General features: G+C 43.0%; 1 protein-coding gene across 5 annotated transcripts in view; it reads right to left on the bottom strand.

The window, feature by feature from the left end:
• EFR3A (EFR3 homolog A) overlaps window positions 1-24,414 on the bottom strand; it is a 147,738-nt gene that overhangs the window by 21,824 nt on the left and 101,500 nt on the right. For all 5 annotated transcript variants that reach the window (XM_077271245.1, XM_077271244.1, XM_077271246.1 and 2 more), the window contains exons 13-19: window positions 21,664-21,715; window positions 21,165-21,337; window positions 17,279-17,354; window positions 12,898-13,059; window positions 2,863-2,994; window positions 2,248-2,315; window positions 867-994 (exon numbers count right to left, since the gene is read on the bottom strand). In XM_077271245.1, coding sequence (XP_077127360.1) covers window positions 867-994; window positions 2,248-2,315; window positions 2,863-2,994; window positions 12,898-13,059; window positions 17,279-17,354; window positions 21,165-21,337; window positions 21,664-21,715 — 791 coding nt within the window. The remainder of the gene's footprint in view (window positions 1-866; window positions 995-2,247; window positions 2,316-2,862; window positions 2,995-12,897; window positions 13,060-17,278; window positions 17,355-21,164; window positions 21,338-21,663; window positions 21,716-24,414) is intronic.

Below are 24,414 nucleotides of genomic sequence, written 5' to 3'. Positions count from 1 at the left end.
TGCTCTAGTCATACTATGGCGCCACTTGTGGTCATGTCTCTTTAAATGAGTTTATTTCATTTTTAGAAAAAAAACGACATGGAAATTTTGTCATTGTAATTTTTGCTTTGTCACTTTTGTGGCACCTCATTGATTCTGTCTCTGCTCCTACTGATACCAGTGTAAAATGGATTATCTCAGTATTTGCAGGCTGGGTATCACCTTGCATAGGAGAAAGCAGTATTTTTTCTTCTAAGGCTAGGTTCACATTGCGTTAGGGCAATCCGTTTAGCGCATAGCGCTAGCGGGTTGCGCTAACGCAATGCTTCCCTAGGGTCCGCATTCGGTGTCCCCGCTAGCGCAGATCCCCGATCTGCACTAGCGAGGAACGGACCTCGGGCGCGCCGCAGACGATGCAAGCAGCGTCCGAGGTCCGTCACTCAAATGACGCCCAATGTGGGCGGGCGCTAGCGACGCGCTCACCATTACAGGCTATGGCGGCGTTAACGGACTACGTTAACACCACGTTATGCCGCGGTGTAACGTAGTCCGTTAAACGCGGTCACATAACGCAATGTGACCCTAGCCTAACAGTTCATGTCCCCCCCCTCCAATAATGAGCGAGAACACGATATTCTGACCATCTGCATCCACCACTAGAGGGAGCTCTGTGCGTACAGTTTTCCTATAGAATTCAATGTATAACCAGTATACGGTAAGTTTTACATCAGAAAAAGAAAACTGTGCCTGTGTACAGATATATTAATGATTAATCAGCACATTAAGATCCAGTTTAGATGACAAAAAGAAAATAAGAATGTGCCCCAGGGAACATTCACATGTATACATGTCATCACTGGCTCCGATGGATGAACTTGTGAACTCACCTGTCACCTGCGGTACGTAAGGGACCGATAATCGCTCCACGCTGTATCCGCTGCCTCCGAGCGACTCCACTATCTTATTGGTGAGGAAGAAGACGTTCTTATTGTGCTTGTCCAGCGATTTCGGAAGACTGAGGAGAGTCAATTTAGTGTAGAGCATATGAGACCACATAATGGATACAGCCAGGAAATCTGGCTCCTGAATTTAGACTTGAATCGAGAAGGGAAAATCTCACGTTATTTAGTAACACATCAGCTTTTGCGCAACAACAGCTGAGCCCTTGCATGCGTCTTCCACTAGAGGGAGCAGCTTACTTTACCATGCTTGTAGGAAAAACGCAATAAGCTCCCCCTAGTGGTGGCAGCAGGAAGGCTGAATTGGATCCTTTATGTCCGTAATAAATCTACAACCACTATAATGATACACTAACCTCTAACCGATGTGAGACGGTGTACGGAGCAGGCTCAGGAGATGAGCCAGCACAATACTCGGCAGATGTCAGCTGCGTCAGACAGCCGGCATCTTTCTGTAACAACAGTGACTGGAGCTTGCTCAGATTGCTGCTACTTAACCATTTAGATGCCTCCTTAAACAGATCAAATCATCCACAGACCCCCATTGACAAAATAGTCAATGTTTGAAGGACGCAGTGGATGCCTTCCTAGTCCTACGAATCATCCGCCTTTTTCCAATTTACAAAAATATAAAAAATTAAAAACCTAAAGAAAAAAAAAAGAAAAAAAAAAAGAAAGACTGAAATCAAAATATAACAATTAACGCCGTAAAGAGAAGAAGAAAAATGAAACGCATAAAAACTATTTTTTGGTTGCCACACCTTAAAAAAAAAAAAAAAAAAAATTAAACGAAAAGCGACAAAAATGTTGTATGTACCCCAAAATGGTCTCCATAAAAACATCGACTTGTTGAGGGTGCAGAAAAAAAACAAACAAAAAACTGAAACATGACAACTATCAACTGAAAAGTAAGAAAAAAAAAATGCAAAAAAAAAAAATGGCACAAACCAAACTTTTATTTTATTTTTTTTAAATTTTCCAAAGTTTGTATAAAAAGTAAGCAAAAAGAAAAAAAAAATACATACAAGTATTGCCATAATAACCGTACTGATCTGGAGAATAAGGTTATCAGGTCATTTTAAAGGGTTTTATTCAAAACTACAACTCGTCCCATAACAATAAGCCTTTGTACGGCAGTGTAATCAGAAGAGAAAATAAATTATGGCTCCAGGAAGAAGGAGCAGAATAAAATAAAAAGCATAAAAAAAATAATAATAAATAATCGGGAGGGGGTCAAGAGTCTCCAACTTCCATGAGTTTTTTTGTTATGGTCATTACCTGACGATCAATGTTCCCAACAACATATTACCTGCACTTGTCCCTAAACAGGACTTCTGGCAGGAAGTAGGGGGCCTCCATGTTCCTCGTTTCTATGACCTGAGGAATAAGGGATGATATTAATAGCCGGAATAATCCAATTCCCACACTCAATAGTAAGAAAAAAAGGATTGTGATAGAAGGGTGTAATCATTTTTATGTAAATTGTCACATTTGGTTCCAGATTTATTTATTAAAGCGGTTGTCCGGCCTTAGGGAACAGGTATGTGACTGCAGACTTGTGAATCCTCACATTGTGCACAGTGCGTGCTGGCGCCGGGAGCGTAACTTCAAGTATGTGATTTACATACATGCAGTCACATGCCCACTAGACGTGCGTGGCTTCGTTCAATGCAAGCGCATTGGAAACAGTCTAGTTGGAATGTGGCTGGAACTATGCGAATCACAGACTTGTGGGCCCGCTCCCAGAGAAGTCTCACGGTGAGCATACAGTGACCGCAGTCTTGTACCCCAAGGCCGAACAACCCCTTTAACGGCGTTCACTTGAAAGGAGGCATGGCTTAATGGGATGGGGTGAGGTTTGTCTGAAAAGGGTGATTCTTTTTTTTTCCCAAATAAAAGAAAGTTTACAAATCCAGAACATTACCTTGCTGACGTGCTGGCAAAATGCGGGAACCGCAATCATTTGGCTGAGGAAATTGAGGTATGCTGCGACTAGCGCCATGATGCTGCAGCGGCTGAACATCGGCAGGTTGTCCTCGTTTGTGATTGCCAGGTCCTATGGGAAGAATATCAGCAGGAGTCATATGAGTTAATACCATTACATGGCCAGTCCGCTCCTCTGTTACTGGAAAAACAATGTATGAATTTATATGTAAATGAGGCTGAAGAGCTATGGTAGATCCAAAGCCTCTGTCACTCCAGCTCTATTCCTGGCCCAGCTATGTCTCCTCCTGGCTTGACTGATAGCCTCTATGTTGTGTGACTTCACGCAAAGGACGCGTCAGTCAAGCAGGAGTCGTCGGCGCTGGGCCGGGAATAGAGCTGGAGTGACAGAGGCCTCAGATCTACCATAGCTCTTCAGTCTCATTTACATATCAATTCAAAATACTGAATTCTTAGTAACTCAGGAACAGACTGTGGGATACTGACTATATACATACACTCAACAATACCCCACGATCAGGAGCTAAGTGTCTTGTTATATGTTTTGGACAATTTCTGTGCCTTGATTGACAAGGGGGTGTGGATTGTAATGGAAGGGTGTGTCTTCCTGCAAATGGGCATGGTCTAAGATGCGCCACAGTGACCCAAAATTACATCAATATAAAGTGAATTTGGCACATATTACACCGGCGGCAAATGAACGCCAGTCTTGCTGAAAGTCCCCCTCTAAATTTACCCACAAAATTGGGTATGTTCACATGTAGCTTTTTTTTTTTTCTCGGTTCCATTTTTTTTTTTCTGCATGAAAGATGCAGACTATAACCAAAAAAAAAGCAGCATAAATATAGTGAGTTTTTAGATGCGTTTCCTTTTTGTGTTTTGCTTTTTTGATCTCAAATGAGGAAAAACTATATGTGACTGAATTGACATGCTGCGTCTTTGGAGAAAAAAAATAAATGCAAGGAAAAAAAAATACACTGTGTGAATGAGATTTTTAGAAATCTCATTTACTTTAGCAGATTCTGTAAAACGCTGTTGTTTTTTTTTTTTTTTTTCAGCAAGTAATAAAAGCACCAAAAACAATGAGTGTGAACAAGCCATCGGAAACTTTTCATAAATTTGTCCCAGTATGTAATAAACTTCGAAGTTCCCCTTAGTGGGGGCAGCTGGAAGACAGAAGAAAATATTCCACCTTTACATTTATGCAGAAGCTTTGGCGCTCTGCATCAGAAGGATAAAGCTATTACCGCTAGCAGGATACATATTGTCAGATAGTGCTTGTAAATACGAGCAATTTTGCCATTTACCGCTTGTTAAAATTTTCAGCTATTCTTGAGATATTCCCATTTTTCCTTTGTTTACAGATCATTGCCTTGGAGACCGACCACCGATCATGCACAGCGCTTACAAGCTCTTTTCTATCTAGTCTGTAAGCACTGTTTTGGAGCTGGCCAGGATCATTGGGGAGCACTACTGCCTCCTAATCAGTGCAGCTCTTACAAACCAGACATCAGCGGTGGTCGGTCTGTTATGGAAATATGGCGCCCAATGGCGCCCAACGGCTCGGATGAAACGCACGGGATCCTTCTAACCGGAGATACGGAAGTTGTAGCGTGGCCTGGCACAGGGGCAGGAGACTGCGCAGCTCCATAAGTAAGGTAAGAAAATGTTATCATCTTACCTGAAAGTCCCCTGTGCCCAGTCCTTGTCTATGCCTCTTGCCGGTCAGATGTGGTCACAAATTCCCAGGTAGTGTAAAAAATCCGTAGCCACGAATCCACCCTGGGAGGTGTCTGCTGTGTACCGTGTATATGTATTTGTGTAAAATCCGAGAGAAGAAGGAAAAAGTGACTTTTGTTTATGGTGGCTGGGTAACAGACAGCAGGAGTTCAAATCGCTGAGTAAGCTATCACAGATTCCCGTGCAAGAGGAAAGGAACAGGTAGTTCCGGAGCAGGTGGCTCCAGAATCCAGGCTCGGATGGTGATAGATTACAGGGGCTGCCACAGATTCCCGTAGCCGGCGGCCAGTCAGGACGACCGGATCGGAGGGTGGTAGATTCCCGGCATATGCGTGCCAGTGCGATTGACAGTTGTCTGTTCCCAGAACGGCCTGCATGTGTCACAGAATTAAAAAGGGCATCTCTCAGATTGTCTGTTTCTGTTTGTGTCATGTACTATTGCCGCTTTAAGAAGCAGAAATAGTTCTGTTAAACTTCCTCTTTTTTCAGCTGAAGGAGAGATATGCATTGTAAATCAAACTGTCACATCTGGTTTTTTTTCTGACTGTTTTCAGCTGCAATGCTAGCTATGTGTAGTTTTTTTGTGTGAAGAAGTGAAATTTAAATTGTATCTATCATTTTTGATATGAAAAACGTGATTTTAGTGACATTTGATATTATTGCAATGGCATACGGAGTAAAAGAGGAAGTGTGTCTCTGACTGCATTTGAGCGCAGAGATTCTAAAAAAAAAAAAAAAAAAAAAAAAAAGAAGAGGAAAGCCGTTTTAATTTTAAATTTTTTTTTTTTTACTCTCTTGAAGGGTCTTTTTCTTTTTGCGGCATTTTAAAATTTTTAATTAAGTTTTCCTCAATCTTCAATCTCTTTACCTTTTTATTTTTTATTTATTTATTTTTGAAAAAAGTTTTTTTTCCTTACTCTTGTATCAAAGTTTTGAGTTTTTGGTTGTGAACTAAGTTTTTGAAGGTTTTTCTTATCGTTTTGAGTTTTTCTTAGTGTTTTATATACTCATTTTTAGAAGTTTTTTTAGTACTGTTTTCTTTTTTCATTTTTGTGTGTTTTTCATTTTCATTTTTTTGCTTTTGCCATGGGGAATAAAGTGGCCGAGCAACAGGAAAGTCTTTTTACTTCCTGATGAGAAAACAGCCCCTAGATAGTGGCAGGACACGAAGGTGTTAAGTATGTGAAGATTTTTGGAAGGTATAAAGTACGTGAAATTCATTAGAATGGCAGACTTCAAGCTGCGGAGTGGCATGACGTAGAAAGGAAAATAAGGGAAGTTACAGTAGCTGATGTTAGATTGCTGAATACTAATACATGGTATGAAGTGGCAGCAGAGCTTACATCGTTTAGGTGGTACAGAAAGTTATGTGAGCAAACCAGGAAGTGATTTTTGTGGGTATGAGACGGGAGAATCTGCGCAGTCTGCTTTTAGCAGAATCCATGGTATAGGTAGTTATTTTTGCACAGTATGTGGTGCGCCCCGTCTCTCCCTACAGGGAGAAGGCATAATTGCTCCTCTTTATTATTCTTGTTGTTCTCATCTATCCTCTTTTTTTTTTCTCTGTCAGTCTTTTCTCTCCGCATTCTCTCTCCTTTCCTCTCCTCTTCCTCCACATTTTTTTCTCTTCTCTCTCTTACCCTCCTTCTCCACCCTCCATCTTCTCCTCCCTCCTTCTCCACTCCCCCACCACACCTTTCTCCTCTCTCTCTCCTCCCTCTTCTCCTCACCCTCTCACTCCCCTCTTTCTCCATTCCTCTCTTCTCCTCCCTCTCTCTCCACATTCTCTCTCCCCTCCTACTATTCCTTTGTCTCACTCCTCAACCCCTCCCTCTTCTTCTTCCTTTTTTTTCCTCCTTGTTGCCGGCTGGGCCAACGCCCAATTCAAACAATATGGTGCTTAAAGCACAAGGTTCCCTTTCCATGTCCCTGGCACAGTCTAGCCATTGCCATTTGTGATATCGGGGAAAGAGGGTGAAAGCCCCCCCCACAGTGGGCAGCCCCAGACACATCAGGTAGCAGACAGCTCAGCCCTGGGTGCAGAGGGGGGAGGCATGATATCAGAACGAGCTCACTGACAGATCCTTCGTTACCTCATTTCACAGTCAACAATATTGTAACCCTTAAGGTTTTACATGAACATTGATATCACTATGTATTGATAATGTACAGCTTCAGCACCGGTCAGAGCTGCCTGCATCCACATTCACACCAACATGAAACTATAAGCCTAATCCATCACAGCTTCAGCAAGGGGGGAGACATCCTCACACAAAAAAGCAACTTCTAAGTCCAAAATCAGTCAGTGTACGACCCCAGTACAAGCTATCACAACTATTCCTCTGATGAAGATGAAGAGGGAACATCATACATGCTGTCTAGTACTAGAAAAGAAACCCACAGGCACCAAGAATGCAGGGGCAGATAGAGGCACCACCATTACACTATGTGCACTGCACTTCAAGTCAGATGACAATCTTCCAGACCCAGGGATGCATCCCATGCCATTTTACCGAAGAATGTAGCAGAAGCAGTAAACATATGCAGCCACCTGGAATGATCTCTGGGCCATGAATGAAAATAGAAGCAGGTGATGCACTCTGGCCAATCATGAAGGAACAATTCAAACTTCCAGCAGAATCAGACGTACATGCTTGGAAGTCAGGGCCACAGCTAATTGAACAACTCAGAGAGTGGGCCAAAGGCAGGCTGGCCGGACAGGCCCTCAGCTTACATGACATGAGCCAAGAAAAGACAGAGTCTGTAAAGAAGTTTCATTGCAGAGTAATGCAAGTATTCCAAGACTTGGGCTTCACCATTCATGACCAGATACACAGGCCTTTGGGCATGGACTGAGACAGCCAATCAGGAAACCACTGATAGTGGCTAGGCCTAGGAACAGGTCAATAGCAGTGGACTGACCCAGAAAAAATGTTTTATGTGCGCCTAGGAGACTGTTTATTGCCGATTGTCACCAAAATTGCCACCATTATAGCACCGCAAAGAGCGCGAAGAAGGAAACGGGTGCCGTGCTGCTGAGAACGCTGGAAGGGGAGCCAGAGGTGAAGACGCTGCAAAGTGCCGACCAACACACCAGAAGAACCGCTGCAGACTCCAGAGAGGAGACACCGACCTCAATAAGGTTAGCAAAGGGGAGAAGCTATGTCAGACCAGGGGTAAGAAGTGACGGCAGATGCAGCCGCAGCCCCTGTAATGCCCCAAGACCTTGGGTTGGATGCAGCCGCCAGTCTCATGGCACCCCCGGGCCTCGCCACGAATGCACCTGCAGGCCCCATCTTACCACCGCAGCCACAGCCAGCAGGCCGGACCCCGCTGCCGCTACAGTACCCATCATGCCGTTGTCCACAGTAGCCAAAGGGATTGAGTCTCAACCAGGGGTGCAGAAGACAGCCCCTCTCATGGTGACCACTGACCTGGAAGAGCAACCACCCTACAAAGACAGAAAAAGTGTCAAGTGTTACATCTGTGGCAAGTTTGGCCATTACCAGAACCAGTGCAAAAGCACCCATGCCCCCGAAGAGACTGGACCCATGCAATCCAAGAGTTGGTCCAGAGAAACAGGTCAAGGAGGAAGTGCAGAAAGCAGTGAAGTACCCCGTCCATAGGACAGAGGCAAGCAAGCCAGGTCCGCAAGACACTATGCTCCTGACATGTAAAACTTCATCTGCAAGACCAGTACCTCAAATTACCCTTAAAATGGATGGTGTTGTCAGATCCAAAGTGGTGCAGCCAGAAGTGTGATGACACCTGTGGAACTCGCTCATCCCACCTGCCTATCAGAATTCTCTGTGTCTCGCATGGGCATTGATGGTCAAGTCAGACATTCTCAGCTTACAAAGCCACTGAGCGTGTGCACTCAGCCAGGACACTCTATCCTGTCCCAGTTTGTGGTGTAAAGGACCTGCCACTCAACCTGCTGGGAGCGAACCTACTGCAGAAGCTGAAGGCAACCACAGTGTTCCAGGAAGATGGGACAGTGACACTTTCTTCATCCCTGACCCGAGAAGAGTCATGCTGGCGGCCCTACAAGAACATTAAACAATCGAGGCCTACCCAAGGAGGTACTGGATGTAGTACCAGAAAGTCTATGGTCTAAGGGACCCCAGCACGTGAGAAAACCTCAAGTTGCCCCAGTACGGGTGTCACTCAAGCCATGTACCCCGTACCCTCGTAAGGCCCAGGCCAGGCCTAGAGTCAAGCTGCCTCTGACCAACTGAAGGTCTACCTGGAAATAGGAATAATTGTTCCTCGCACATCGCCTTGCAATACCCCGCTTTTCCCCGTCAAGAAAAAGACTGTAAAAGGAGAGCCAGCCAAGTTCAGAATGGTATATAACCTGAGAGCTGTGAATGACGCCACGGTGTTTGAAACTGCAATTATGCCGAATCCACACACTCTGCTCTCAAATGTGTCTGCCACAGCAAAAGTGTTCACAGTGACCGACCTGGCTAAGGTTTTCTCCAGTGTTCCCCCTTCATCCGGAAGACCAGTTCCTGTTTGCCTTAATGCACCAGGGGGGACAACACACATGGACAGTGATGCCACAATGGGCCAAGAACAGCCCTTCACGGTTCACCAAAGCAATGTCCACAGTCCTCACCAACTGGGTCGCAGAACATGCAGAAGTGACCCTGCTACAATACATGGACAATCTACTCCTTTGTGCAATTAACTTTGACACGTGTAAAGCCCATTCCTTGTATCTCCTACTCTACCTGGCGGAGCAGCACTGCAAGATCTCAAAGAACAAAGTCCAGTGGTGTCTGAAGCAAGTTACGTTCCAGAGACACTGTATTGCTCACCAGGCGAAACACCTGACAGATGACCGGAAGACCGCAGTGGAGAAGATGGTCCCTCCGACAACTCCAAAGGTGCTACAGGCCTTCCTTGGTCTAGTTTCATATTGCAGAGCCTGGATCCCTGATGCTTCCGTCCTAATGCAGCCTCTGTGTGAATACGTCAGCGTGACCCCTGTTCCTCCAGAGAGATGTGGCCTTCAGTTCGTTCAAGAAGTTAAAAGGCTCTGTAGTCTCTGCCAGCACTAGGCCTATCTGACTACGAGAAGCCATTCCGTCTCTACTTGATGAGAAAAGAAGGCCTTGCTACTGGAGTCCTGACACAGCTTCAGGGGGGAAAGCAGAGACTTTCGGACTACTTTTCAGCTTGCCTGGATCCAGTTGCAAGGGGAGCCTCTTCCTCCCGCATGAGAGCAGCAGTTGCAGCACACGCCCTCCTGGACAGGACTACTGACATCAGTGGAAAAACCATTGGAAATCCTGGCTCCGCATGACATCTCAGCAATCCTCAACCAAACCCAGCTAAATCATCTCTCCACCGCCAGGCATCTTCGCCTCCAGTGCTCTCTACTCCTGCCCAACAATGTCACCATCTCCAGATGCACAGTCCTCAATCCGCCCACTCTACTCCCACTCCCAAGGGGGGATACAGATACGGATCCTCAGATAAAAAGTCTGATCAAAATCTGCATGATACCTTCTGCAGGGATCTGAATTTGCTCCGGACGGATGACCATGATTGCTTCAGCATCATGCAACAGGAAACAGCAGGACTACCCAAGGTGGCAGAAGAGCCACTGACCAACCCAGAGTTGATCCTCTATGTGGATGGCTCCAGATTTGCAGATGATGAAGGAAGATTCCACACGGGAGGTGCAGCGACCAGCAATCAAGAGATCCTGTGGTCCAGAAGTCTGCCGCCCAGTCTGTCAGCCCAGGAAGCAGAACTGATAGCGCTGATGAAGGCCTACCAGATGGCAGAAGACAAGACTGAGAAAATGTATACCGATTCAAGGTACTTGCATGGCATAGCACACGACTTCGGACCCATCTGGGCTGCAAGGGACTTCATAACAGCCAGCGGAACAACCGTGAAGCATCAATGGAGCCATTAAGGACCTGCTGAACACACTTCAACTTCCAAAAGTGGTGACAATGCTAAAAGTCAAAGCGCATGGAAAACTAAACACAGTAGAGGCACGAGGCAACAACATGGCGGATATGGCAGCCAAAGAAACAGTCAAGGGAAGACAATATGGACAAGTGGAAGAGGTCGTAGAGCCGGACGGCTACTACAGGACGGCTGAAGACAGGAAACCTGACAAGATGACATCCTGGTATCTGCTCAAAAAAGCTGCAAGAGCAAGCCCCAAAGGACAAGAAGGAATGCTGGATGCAAAAGTGAGCAACACATGAAGAAGGAAGGGTATACTCAATGGACTACAAACCCTGTTTACCCCGAAGCATGTACCCTATGGTGGTCCAGTGGGCACATGGGCCCACACACAGATTAAAGACACAGATGAATGTTCCGATTGGTGCTTACTGGTTCGCTCCAGAAATCTCCACCCTAACAGCCAAGTTCATAAACAGCTGTCTGACCTGTGGCAAATGCAACCCTGGAAGAATGAAGAAAGTTCCCACACATTGTCTTGCCAGACCACTGTACCCCTTCCAGAGGATCCAGATAGACCACATCCAGATGCCGCCAAGTGGAGGATTCGAATATGTCCTTGTGGTCGTTGACATGTTCTCAGGATGACAGCCAGAAGCTTTCCCAGTGAAGAACCAGTCAGCAAAGACTACTGCAAAGAAGCTACTCTCAGAGATGAGATATGCAGCCATGGGGTCCCAGAAGTGATAGAGAGTGACCAGGGACCTGCATTCACAGCAGACCTCACATGAGAGATCTAGTCAGCAGTAAGGTCAGACTTAGGCCTACACACTCCCAATCACACTACTCAGTGTTAGGCACACTCCCAGAGGCCCAGAAAAGCTGTCATTATATGAAATTTTGTTTGTGTCTAGTCCCAGGTTAGGGGTATCCTTTCCCTCAGCAGCTGACTATGCAATATGATACTTTGTCTGCTTATGTAATTGAAATCACCAAGAAACTTGCTAACATCCATTCTCGAGTTTTTTTCTTCATTGCCAGATCCAGATTCAGTGTCCGGTATGCACTCCTAGAAGCCAGGAGACTGGGTGTTGGTGGAAAAGTTTGAAAGGAGAACACCACTCGATCCCAGATTTGATGATCCTGCTCAAGTGCTGCTGATGACACCAAACTCTGTGAAACTGGATGGAAGACCCACTTGGATCCACTCATCGCATGGCAAGAAAGCTCCCCTACCAGAAGATGACATCCAAGCCAGAATGATGTTGCGGCCTGACCGAAAAAGATGACCTCCCTGATAAAGACTACACATCGCTCACTACACATGCTATTGACTAAGAGACTGATTGCAATGAACCCCCGTTAGGGACAGATCTCCTGACCGCCCATTTGCGAAAAGTCTGTACGGAGTGGGGCACAGGCGTTAGGCTTGTGTCAGTTCGCCGACAGCACAAAAGAGTTGCAGCGCTTTGGGACAGGAGGCTAGGATTAGGGCAAGTGATATCTAAGGGGGGCTTGTGATAGAAATATATATATATCATGTAGATCTCACTTGCATGTATACTCCTCTATAATCAAATATATACTTATATGCTCACAGCTAATATATACATTATAATCAATGGTTTAAAATGGCTGACAAACTGATATAAGCCAGACAGATTGTATGGGGTTTTTCCATCTTAAAAACAGCAGACCAACAGTGTCAGATGACTCAACTCTGTCCTACATACAGAACTCAAGTTTAGTTGCTTAATCAGCTTAATCAGCAGTCATATGAGCATTAATCACAATATTCCATATATGTTTAGATAACCAATGACAGAGGAGCTAGACAATATGGTAATTAACTAACCACCCCTGACAACCCCTAACCACTCCTTTCTATGTGAAAATATAAAACTATGTATGTACAATAAAGTATCAGTATTGATGGAATGTTGTTCTGTCACAGTTGTGTACAGTCCATTCTTGATGAGCGCTCAAAATACTCAGTCTAATTGGGAGCGGCCACAGCACACACAGGGATATATTTATCCAACCCTAATATTTCCATAACAGGTCTCCTAGGCAACGAGCTGTAAACAAAAGTGTTATATCTCAAGATAGGCTGCAAATTTTAATAAGTAATAAATTGCAAAAGTGTTTGTTTTTACAAGAACTATCCGACAATATCCATCTATGAAGATGGGAAGAACTATTTTAGTCTGCAGATTTGTGAACATATTTATAGATACATTAAAAAAATTTTCAGCAGTAGACATTTACTTTATAAAAAAAAAATCTACACTTTTTGAATCTAAAGAAAAAAAAAAACAACCACCCTCCACCACCATAGGCGAACCTGCAATGCGATAGCCACCCGTATCAGGTCGATCACCACTTCTTCGTTGGCCAGCTCGATGGTCACCAGTGACAGGGCCGTGTACAGGAGCTCGTAGTTCTTCTGCACGTTGTCCTCCTCCTTGCAGCCCAGGTATATGTGCCGGTACAGCTGCTGGCCGTGCTGCACAGACATGTCGTCTTGTTAATATGTGGTACGCTAAACACCCAATGCCATACTTCTAGAGAACCAGATTGTTACTGGTGAACTGTCACTGAGCGTGTGTCTATAGAAAGCAGAGCTGCAGGAAAAGCATGGTGGAAGAACAGAGCAGCAGCCTAAAACTTAGATATAAGAGGTCTAGTACAGACGACTTCAGACTATGCACCAGAGCTGGAGATCATTGTGACCTCTTCATTAGCAGAGCTGCAGTAAAAAGAACAGTGGACAGAAAGCAGCAGGAGGAGGAAGAGGAAAAGGAGGATGAGAAAGGAGGAGAAGGAGGAGGAGGAGTTACCAGTTAGACAGAAAGCAGACTTTAGACTACGTTATGCTCCCAAACTAAGCTGATTAGCGGCAAGTTGAAATTTCAACTTTGATGTGGTCATATTTTCGCTTAGATTAGAAGATGGTTCAGGAGAGAAGAAAAAAAAAGACAGTTTACAGACACTGTCATCAGAGCAAGATCACATATTTGAGGGAGACGTATTCTGCAGTCTGCCATGTACTGTGATACATAGAGGATGTCAAAAACAAATGGTCCAGAATTCTTTTTTTTTTTTCATAAAAGCATACATCAAAAAATGCTTTTCGTGAAAAAAATAAATAAAATAAATTATACACACACATATATATATATATATATATATATATATATATATATATATATATATATATATATATATATATATATATATATATATGTGTGTATGTACTGTATATAATTTATTTTTTTTTTTACTGGAAGTGAACACTTTTGGAAGAGGTTTTTTTTTTTTTTCTGGGGGGGTAAAAAAAAAAGGCATCATTTGACGCCTGCTTTTTACACACACACACACGTATGTATGTATGTATGTATGTATATATATATATATATATATATATATATATATATATATATATATATATATATATATATATATACACACACACACACAAAACGGTTCACATCATTGTGGACCGAAACGTCGCTAAGATGGGCTAATTAAATAGCTATTTTTTAACTTCAAACGGTGTGCTGCCTCTGATTTTTGGAGTTCTATAATTGAGGTCTGGTATCTGCCTGGGGGGCTCTGCACCCACTCGCTTTTCTTTTGTGCTGCTCTTGTGTGTGTATATATATATATATATATATATTTATATATTTATTCAAACAAAAGCCAGGCAGCACTCCATTGTTTCTTCATTCATCGTGCAGTGTTTAATTACACCCACATGTCTGTCCGACGTTTCGGCTCTAAATGAGCCTTTCTCAAGCAGTGGGTAAGCTTTTACAGTGCATATATATAGGTTTAAAACCATAACAAACCTTATTGCCATTGGTGGTAAATACAGTCCATGTGTAACGATATAAATATATTGATTGTGCTCCTTAATATAATAAAGTGCTTTAGTGCATTATAAAGTGCCTCATTGTGTATCTATCTTATACATAAATTAAAATCTTTAACAGATTATCTTATTGCGTGTGTCTTACCCCCGGAGCTGCATGGTAGTAATGGAGGACATTCTCATGTATCTCAGCGTTCTCTAAGATCTATTGCGCATGTCCGCAACGTCAGCTCTCTGTGTTGGGCCAAGGACCAATCAATCACATCCGCGCATGCGCAGAAACACATTATTACGCCATCTTTGTGGTGGCATTCTATATCGGCCATACTATGTGAGGTAATTCCTCATTAAAGTGGGACGGCACTTGCGCATACTGCGCTATCTGTCCTCTTAAAGAGTCCCTTAATTATCCATATGACTGCGCAATACTTGGCTTTAGTATTATTATGTTTCTTAGTTTATTCATTTGACAACTCCTCATATATTTAACCACTATGTTATATCTCATATATTCTCTAGGTATATTTAATGGATATTTATAGTGCATAATTCCACCCTGACATTCCGGGCTTAGCTTACTACAAGCCAAAGTCCGGAAGTCATACAGCTAACTAGCTGGTATCAGCTCAACCCTCTCAGGTCGAGCCGCTCACAGCCCCAAATGCTCTTTTATTTATATTCCGTAATATGCTACTGTGTTGGACCGTGGTTTTGATCAATAAAAAGCAGTGAAAATGTTACCTTGTCTCCTCATTAATTAAGCTTTAATAGTGACCATATATCAGGATAAGGGTGCTACCGCTTTGTACAGCTGGGGCTGTGAGCGGCTCGACCTGAGAGGGTTAAGCTGTAACCAGCTAGTTAGCTGTATGACTTCCGGACTTTGGCTTGTAGTAAGCTAAGCCCGGAATGTCAGGGTGGAATTATGCACTATAAATATCCATTAAATATACCTAGAGAATATATGAGATATAACATAGTGGTTAAATATATGAGGAGTTGTCAAATGAATAAACTAAGAAACATAATAATACTAAAGCCAAGTATTGCGCAGTCATATGGATAATTAAGGGACTCTTTAAGAGGACAGATAGCGCAGTATGCGCAAGTGCCGTCCCACTTTAATGAGGAATTACCTCACATAGTATGGCCGATATAGAATGCCACCACAAAGATGGCGTAATAATGTGTTTCAGCGCATGCGCGGATGTGATTGATTGGTCCTTGGCCCAACACAGAGAGCTGACGTTGCGGACATGCGCAATAGATCTTAGAGAACGCTGAGATACATGAGAATGTCCTCCATTACTACCATGCAGCTCCGGGGGTAAGACACACGCAATAAGATAATCTGTTAAAGATTTTAATTTATGTATAAGATAGATACACAATGAGGCACTTTATAATGCACTAAAGCACTTTATTATATTAAGGAGCACAATCAATATATTTATATCGTTACACATGGACTGTATTTACCACCAATGGCAATAAGGTTTGTTATGGTTTTAAACCTATATATATGCACTGTAAAAGCTTACCCACTGCTTGAGAAAGGCTCATTTAGAGCCGAAACGTCGGACAGACATGTGGGTGTAATTAAACACTGCACGATGAATGAAGAAACAATGGAGTGCTGCCTGGCTTTTGTTTGAATCTATGGACTTTGGATAGCTAGTGGACGGGCTTCCTGAAGGCTTTGCACCCAGAAGATAAGTTTAAAAGTGTTGTGCTGATCCCTTTTTTGTACGATTATATATATATATATATATATATATATATATATATATATATATATACACTCACCGGCCACTTTATTAGGTACACCATGCTAGTAACGGGTTGGACCCCCTTTTGCCTTCAGAACTGCCTCAATTCTTTGTGGCATAGATTCAACAAGGTGCTGGAAGCATTCCTCAGAGATTTTGGTCCATATTGACATGATGGCATCACACAGTTGCCGCAGATTTGTCGGCTGCACATCCCAAAGATGCTCCATACAAGGCAGGATGGATCCATGCTTTCATGTTGTTTACGCCAAATTCTGACCCTACCATCCGAATGTCGCAGCAGAAATCGAGACTCATCAGACCAAGCAACGTTTTTCCAATCTTCTACTGTCCAATTTCGATGAGCTTGTACAAATTGTAGCCTCAGTTTCCTGTTCTTAGCTGAAAGGAGTGGTACCCGGTGTGGTCTTCTGCTGCTGTAGCCCATCTGCCTCAAAGTTCGACGCACTGTGCGTTCAGAGATGCTCTTAGGCCTACCTTGGTTGTAACGGGTGGCGATTTGAGTCACTGTTGCCTTTCTATCAGCTCGAACCAGTCTGCCCATTCTCCTCTGACATCAACAAGGCATTTCCGCCCACAGAACTGCCGCTCACTGGATTTTTTTTCTTTTTCGGACCATTCTCTGTAAACCCTAGAGATGGTTGTGCGTGAAAATCCCAGTAGATCAGCAGTTTCTGAAATACTCAGACCAGCCCTTCTGGCACCAACAACCATGCCACGTTCAAAGGCACTCAAATCACCTTTCTTCCCCATACTGATGCTCGGTTTGAACTGCAGGAGATTGTCTTGACCATGTCTACATGCCTAAATGCACTGAGTTGCCGCCATGTGATTGGCTGATTAGAAATTAAGTGTTAACAAGAAGTTGGACAGGTGTACCTAATAAAGTGGCCAGTGAGTGTATATTTATTTTTTATTGCATGATGTGCGTGTGGCTTGCACTAATAAGTGGCCTCTCTTTGGTATCTTAAGTGGCCGATAACAGAAATCAAGAAAACGTATTCAAGAGCACAGCAAATGGAGAGAAAGCAGATGTCGGTTCCTGCGGGTGTACGGCTCACCTTTTTCATGAAGTTCACATCCTGCCGACTTATTTTCTCACGTTTAATTTTTAGGTCATCAACATCTGGGATTATCCTGAAAAGCAAGAAGACGGCACACGATGAGCAGCGGATTCCATCCTCGTGCCTCCCAGATCATACAGTGTACAGTACAGTAGCGGATATTATCTGTGCAGGATTGGGCGCACGCTGCAGATTTTTTTCAGTTCTGCTGTGAATTTACTGCGGATTGAGGCTATGTGCACACGTTTAGGATTTTTCGCGATAAAAACGCTATAAAAATGCATAAAAAACGCATACACATGCATCCTATAATTTAGAATGCATTCTGCAATTTTTGTGCACATGATGCGTTTTTTTTTCCGCGAAAAAAACGCATCGCGGTAAAAAAAGAAGCATGTTCATTAATTTTGCGGATTTTTTGCGTTTTTCCCGCTATTTATTGCATTGAGAAAAAAAAAGCAAATAAAACGCACAAAAAAACGCATAAAAAACGCATGCGGATTTCTGGCAGAAATGTCCGTTTTTTGTCACGAAATTTCTGCAAGAAATCCTGAACGTGTGCACATACCCTAAAAGGCGCAAGGTAAGATCTGCACCAAAATCTGTTTGAGTCGGTGAGTGTTTTCTGTCGGCGTAATGAAAAGTTCTAAAAACTTTCCAATAAACTTTTAGACTGGATTATTAAATCAGCCTCATTCTTAGAAAGTATAAACTTAGAGAAGACAGTCTAAAAGTGCACCATTACTGTCTGCTATAAGTTCACATCAGTTACAGTTACTTTATTACTATGTCTAACATTGAAAGTTATCAAGGTTTGCAATTGATCTTTGAAATCTCAGCTTTCTCCAGCCTTGTGCAACATCTGTACTCCACTATGCCATACTGGAGGTGTGTCGATTCAAGGATAGACCACCCCCACCGGGAGTAAAGGCCCACTACATGCGCGCAGTGGGGGCTTCCTGGGTCATTCGCCAGCAGGCCTCTGCAACCTAGATCTGCAAAGCCACTACCTGATCTTCCCTCCAAAGTTTTTCCAGATTCTACAGGTTGCATAGCTACATCTCAGCTGATGCAAGCCTGGGCAGGAAGGTTCTGCAGGCAGCGATCGTCTGTCACCTGACCTGATCTGGGCATGTTCTTCTGTTCCCTCCCTTGGGACTGCTTTTGGATGTCCCATAGTTACCTGTGTCCCCCTTGTCCTCCAATGAAGTGAGACAAAAAAGGATTTTGGGTACTCACCGTAATATCTCATTCTCTGACCCTTCATTGGGGAACACAGCACCATCCCTTGTCTGTGCATTTTTGGATCTGCTTAAGGTTGTTTTCTTGTTGCTTCTCCTACTGTTTCCCTCACTAACTGATTAGCCTCGTGCCAGTTGGTGGGTGTACCCTGCTGAGGAGGAGACAACTTTTTTTTTGCCTTGTGTCAGCCTCCTAGCTACAGCAGCATACATCCATGGTACCTGTATCGCCAAGGAATGCTCAGAGAAAGATTTCATGGCGAGTACCCAAAATCCTGTTTTCTAATGTGCTACTGACATGAAACTCTCACCAGATGTCAGTAACAACCCATCCAAACCACACAGGCAAAGAAATCAAACCATAGATGTCCATACATTAAGTCATGTGTAATAATGAGAAATGACACAGTGAAAAAATATTGAACACATGAAGAAAGAGGTGCAACAAGCCACGGAAAGTCATGACTCCAGGAATTAGAGAGCAATCCTGCCACTTAGTAAAAAAATAAAAAAATTGCTGGTTCATCTGATGGCCTATAAAAAGGTGTCTCACAAGAAACATGTTATGGTGGGTAAAACCGGTGAGCTGTCTCAAGACTGTTGCAACCTTACTGTTGCCAAACATACTGATGGCATTGGTCACAGAAGAATTTTTAAACTACTGAAGGTTGAGGTGAGCAATGTTAGTGCTATAATCCAGAAATGGAAAGAACATCATTTCACCATAAGTGATGACCAGGTGCTTCATTCAAGACTTCAGACAGATGAGTGAAAATAATTATCAGAAGAGTTGTCACAAGAGGCAAGGACCACCTATGGAAAGCTGCAGAAAGATCTAGAATCAGCAATTATATTTGTTTCAAAGAAAACTATAAGTAATGCACTCAACCTCCACATGGCCTGTTTGAACGCTCACCACGCAACCTCCATGACCTGTATGCACGCTCACCATCCAAGATATTGCTGAAAAAAACGTATGTTCTAACGCGTTTAACGTTTGATCAACAACATTTAGACAAGCCTGTGAAATACTGGGACACTATAGTCTGGTCAGATGAAACTAAAATTGAACGCTTTGGATGCCGTAATATACACTATGTTTGGAGGCCAGAAGGCACTGCATATCACCCCTAAAACACCACACCAACAGTGAAGTGTGAAGGAGGGAACATCATGGTGTGGGGCTGATTTTCAGCATAAGGCACTAGCAAACTTCATATAACTGAAGGAAGGATGAATGGACAAATGTACAGAGACATTCATGATAAAAATCTGCTGCAATCTACCAGGATGATGATGAAGAGACAAGGGGTGGACATTTCAGCAATTAAATGATCCCAAACACACAGCCAAGGAAACTCTCAATTGGTTTCAGAGAAAGAAAATAAAGCTGCTAGAATGGCCGAGCCGATCACCAGACCTGAATCCTATAGAAAATGTATGGAAGGAACTAAAACTCGAAGTTCATAGAAGGAGCCCACAGAAGCTTCAGGATTTGAAGAGTGTGTGTGTGTACCAATGGGCCAAAATCACACCTGAGCAATGCCTGCGACTAGTTTCTCCATCCAGGAGGCATCTAGAACAGGTCATCACCAATGAAAATTTCATTAAGCATGTTCATTACTCTGTGACATTTCTCATTACACAAAAGTTAATTTACAGACATCTATGGTTTGATTTCTTATCTGGTGAGAATTTTATGCCAAGTGGTCCTTTAGAAAAATACTTACTTAGATAATTGGTGACGTGTTCAATACTTATTTCATCCTCGGTAGACTTGCATTGCTGAGTTTCATCCGACACTAGGCTCATTACTGAACAAGTCTCTGCGATTTTGCAACAATCCTTTTGTTAAAACTCACGGATATGTGAATGACCCCTTTCACTATGATAGGTACGAGAGCTATACGTGAAAAACACAGCTAGCACTTGAATGCAAAAAACGATTTTGGATGGAAAAACGGACGCTGTGAGGAGTTTGCGGGTGGATGTGTTGGTATTAGGCATTTGGGGTGCACTTGTAGTTAGGGGCGCTAGAAACCCGAATGCAGGTGACAACTCTCAAATGCAAACCGAACCAGGTACAAAGCCGTAACAGGCGAGTCCAAAGATACCAGAACCGCCCCAGCTCATCAGACGAGAGCCGGAGAACATGTATTACGTGGAGGAGTAACCAGTCTGCTCTGAGATATTAGACTGTGATTATAACCATGCTCAGCAATTACGCAACATTTTTAATCTTCAGGGAGGAGACTGTCACAATAATTATAAGCCATCATTACCACTGCTGTATATTTGCAGGCAAAGTATTTCACATTAAATAAAAATACAATCATGTACTTAATTAAGCAAATAATGAAGCGGAAAAAGCGTCAGGGAGAATCAAAATATTCAAGGAGGATTTATATTTTTTTTTTTTTTAAAAAAAGGAGGTTTCCCCTGTTTCTTTAAAGTAATAAATCGCAATGTGAAAAAGGGAAAATAAAGCCACAAACTTTTTCCTGGGCATCTGTATATATACTCCTGGACATATAGCCAGTGCTAGGCTAGGATGCCATTTACATGGCGCTGTTGGGGCTTGCCAGTATGTGTGCGCTATTTTTTAGGCAGAGGGTTACATGTGGCACCGTGCAGGCGAGTACCTGATGCCGCGGAGTTTGGCTCTATTGTCGTGGCGATCTATCAGGTTGTGTAGTATTTCGAGCACCAGCTGGCGCAGCTCCGAGTCCTCCATGAGTGATGGCGACAGGAGAGGATCCAGGATCGGCGAGGGAAGGGCAGCCGCAATGGTCTTTGCCTTGTAACCTGAAGTCACCTGTGAAGAGAAGACAAGAGGGTTATGGCGAATTATACAAATGGAAGCTTAAGAAATCTAAACCCGGGTGCATCAACGCCCACAAAGTTATGAGGTCTGGTCTGATGAGTCAGGACCCCTCTTCCTATCCTGTCCTCACAATTACTACCTAAATCTGCACCGACACATTGTAACAAACCTTCTCATTCAGAACTGAGCATTTCCCATTTGCATCAGAGCATTTTTTTCACCACATTCAGATACTCATAGTAGAAACTAAGTAAAAGTTGGGCAAAATTCTGCGCGGTCTCCAATCATATGTGGAAATGAAATTAGACAAGACGTACCATAAGCAGCGACCGGAGCAACATTATCTGGATCCTCTTCGTTCCGAAATCCCTAATAAAAAAAACACATGCATAAGTTAATAAAAGAACACAGTGAAATAATATACGTAAAGAGGACAAGTCAGCTCTCCATGTTTTGCAAGGTGCCGGCCTTCTGTTACTCCTCCTAACTGGGTGTTATCCTTCTCCTCATCGGAGGGGCTCGTCCCTACACCCTTCCCGCATAAGCGGTATTGATCAAATTAAGTCAGCCTATGTATGATGACCGCTGTGGTCGAGACATCGTGGACCACCCACCACCAGTCCGGTGAATAAAGGGGCTGCGGCACCGCTTCACTGCTGCGTCCTCTCCAATGTAAGAGAAGGTTCCTGTGTTATTTTTTTTCTCCATAAAAATGCTGACTATGGCCAAAAAACATATTGGAAATTCTTCTTTTGCTCGCACATTTCAGCAAAAAACTAAATGAGTTGCTTAAAAAAAAAATTAAAAAAATCCCAAGCATCGCAGGTCTAAAAAAATAAAAAAAAATTTAAAAAAAATTCCAAAAAATCTGGGATTTTTAGGTTTGTTTTCTCCCTATTGGGAGCCTGAAAAAATAACGCATGCAAAAACGAATGGACTGAAAAATTTATTAAATGAAACGCTGCAGTAAGATTGCATTAAAAAAAAAAACAAAAAAAACAACTAAAACTAAAAACACGCGAAAGCGCACAAAAAAGGCGACAATTACAGCATATTGTTACTAGTGTATTTTAGTAAGCAAAACGGTGGAAAAGAAAAAAAACTGCATTTTTGCACATGGATAATTTTTTTTTTCATTTTCTTTTTTTAAAGTCCTATAGAAACATCACCAGAACAGCCAGCAGACCCGGAGTAAAAGGCATTTAAGAATGACTGTTCAAACCAAGCATATGCAAGGCTGTGAATGAACAGTCATTTTCTGCTGACACGCATGTAACCATAAAATGATCAGAATTTTGGAGTGAGATGAGCCAGTCTTCTGTACGGATCTCCAGCTCCGGAGGACCCATTCTGTCCTGCATTTCCCAGGCCTCTCACTGACCTCAATGGACCATGTGTAATTCTTCATTTCTCCTGTGGGGGTGTTGCAGAGAAGCTGAACACTTACTGCCACGTTTCTCTGGAGATCCTGCTGACCACTAGGCGGTCCCAGCAGAAGGCTCTGCTAACTCTACATTTTTGTCAGCCCTGATCAACACTTTTATCCATATAAGAATCCCCCCACAGCGCACTTTCAGGACACGCTTTCTTACTCTCTTCTTTTAACTGCCTCCTCCTATAAGAGGTGCCGCAGCAGCAGTGACAAGATTCTCCTTAACAGTGACCATTTCCTAAACGGTGGCTAGGGAAACGCTGTGTTACCATGGAAACGTGTGACTGTTGCCATGGTAACTGACACCAGCATATTATCAGCGGAATTTCTTAAACCATTTAATATAGAGAAAAAGTAAAATATATTAGGAGTCTGTCTGTGCAGCTGCACTGCAGCAATGATGTCGGGTGTAAATCTGGTTTTACCCCTTTAAGGGCCCGGGGTGTGATCAACGTAGCATGGAGGACATACTGCTACTGGATATACGATACTCTCCAGATTACAGGAGGAGTTAGATACAGACCATCTCTGTTAATTCATAAATCCTAATCCCAGATTATCAGGCTCTTTGGCACATGCAGGAGGAGTCCAGGTGAGCAGCATTCAGTGTTGCTTCCCTTGAAGGTTTGATTTAAAAAAAATACTTTTAATTACTTTTGTGCCAAACCTGGACAACCCCTTTAATAGCTCCACAAATCTGAGCTGTGTAATATATTATCAGTGCTTATTTAGGCTGCACACCATGGATTCAGGTCATGTGACCCTGATGACATCATCACATATCCTTCTGCACTTCTATTCTGATGACTGCTTATGATTGGTCAGCATCATACAGATGGCAGAAGTACACACCCACCAGTGAAAACTATCTAATGACACCCACCAGGAGACATAAATAAAGTTTACTCATTATGCGCTAAATATCTGATTACCAATATATCCGTAACGGAGCCGCAAAATAAATAAAAAGAAAAAAAAAATCTTCGGCACCATGCGTCCAGCTCAATATGAATAATTTGGTGAAAGGTCCTCTTTAAATGGCCTTGGCTATTTTCCCTTCTTCAAAGTACCATAACATTTTAATTTTTCTACTGACATAACCGTAAAAAAGTAAACTAGAGGCCACTGCGCCTGACTTCTATACCAGGAAAGATCTTTGAACAAATTATTAAACAGCATGTATGTAAGTACCTGGATAAGAATACAGTAATTAACCAGAGCCAGCATTTGTAGTAAACAAGTCATGCCAGACTAACCCAATTTCCTTCTATGATGGAATCACTGACTGGGTGGATCAGGGAAATGTGGTAGATATATATATCTCGACTTTAGCAAAGCATTTCATAAAATACCTCATACTATCCTTATTGAAAAAATGACCAAGTATCGATTGACAAGGCTACGGTTACGTGGATTCATAACTGGCTCAGTGCTTGTACTGACAGAGTAGTAATAAATGGTTGCACATACCATTTAAAATGGTCAGGCCACATGTGAAATACGGTGTCCAGTTCTGGGCACATTTTAAAAAAGACATTGAAAAACCTGAGCAAGTTCAGAGAAGAGCTACCAGGATGGTGAGCGGACTGCAAACTATGTCCTACGAGGAATGGTTAAAGGATCTGGGAATTTTTAT

This window comes from Ranitomeya variabilis, chromosome 6 (assembly GCF_051348905.1).
Source record: "Ranitomeya variabilis isolate aRanVar5 chromosome 6, aRanVar5.hap1, whole genome shotgun sequence".
Taxonomy (NCBI): domain Eukaryota; kingdom Metazoa; phylum Chordata; class Amphibia; order Anura; family Dendrobatidae; genus Ranitomeya; species Ranitomeya variabilis.
The sequence above is the reverse complement of the archived record's forward strand: the minus strand, read 5'-3'. Positions and strand labels throughout refer to the sequence as shown.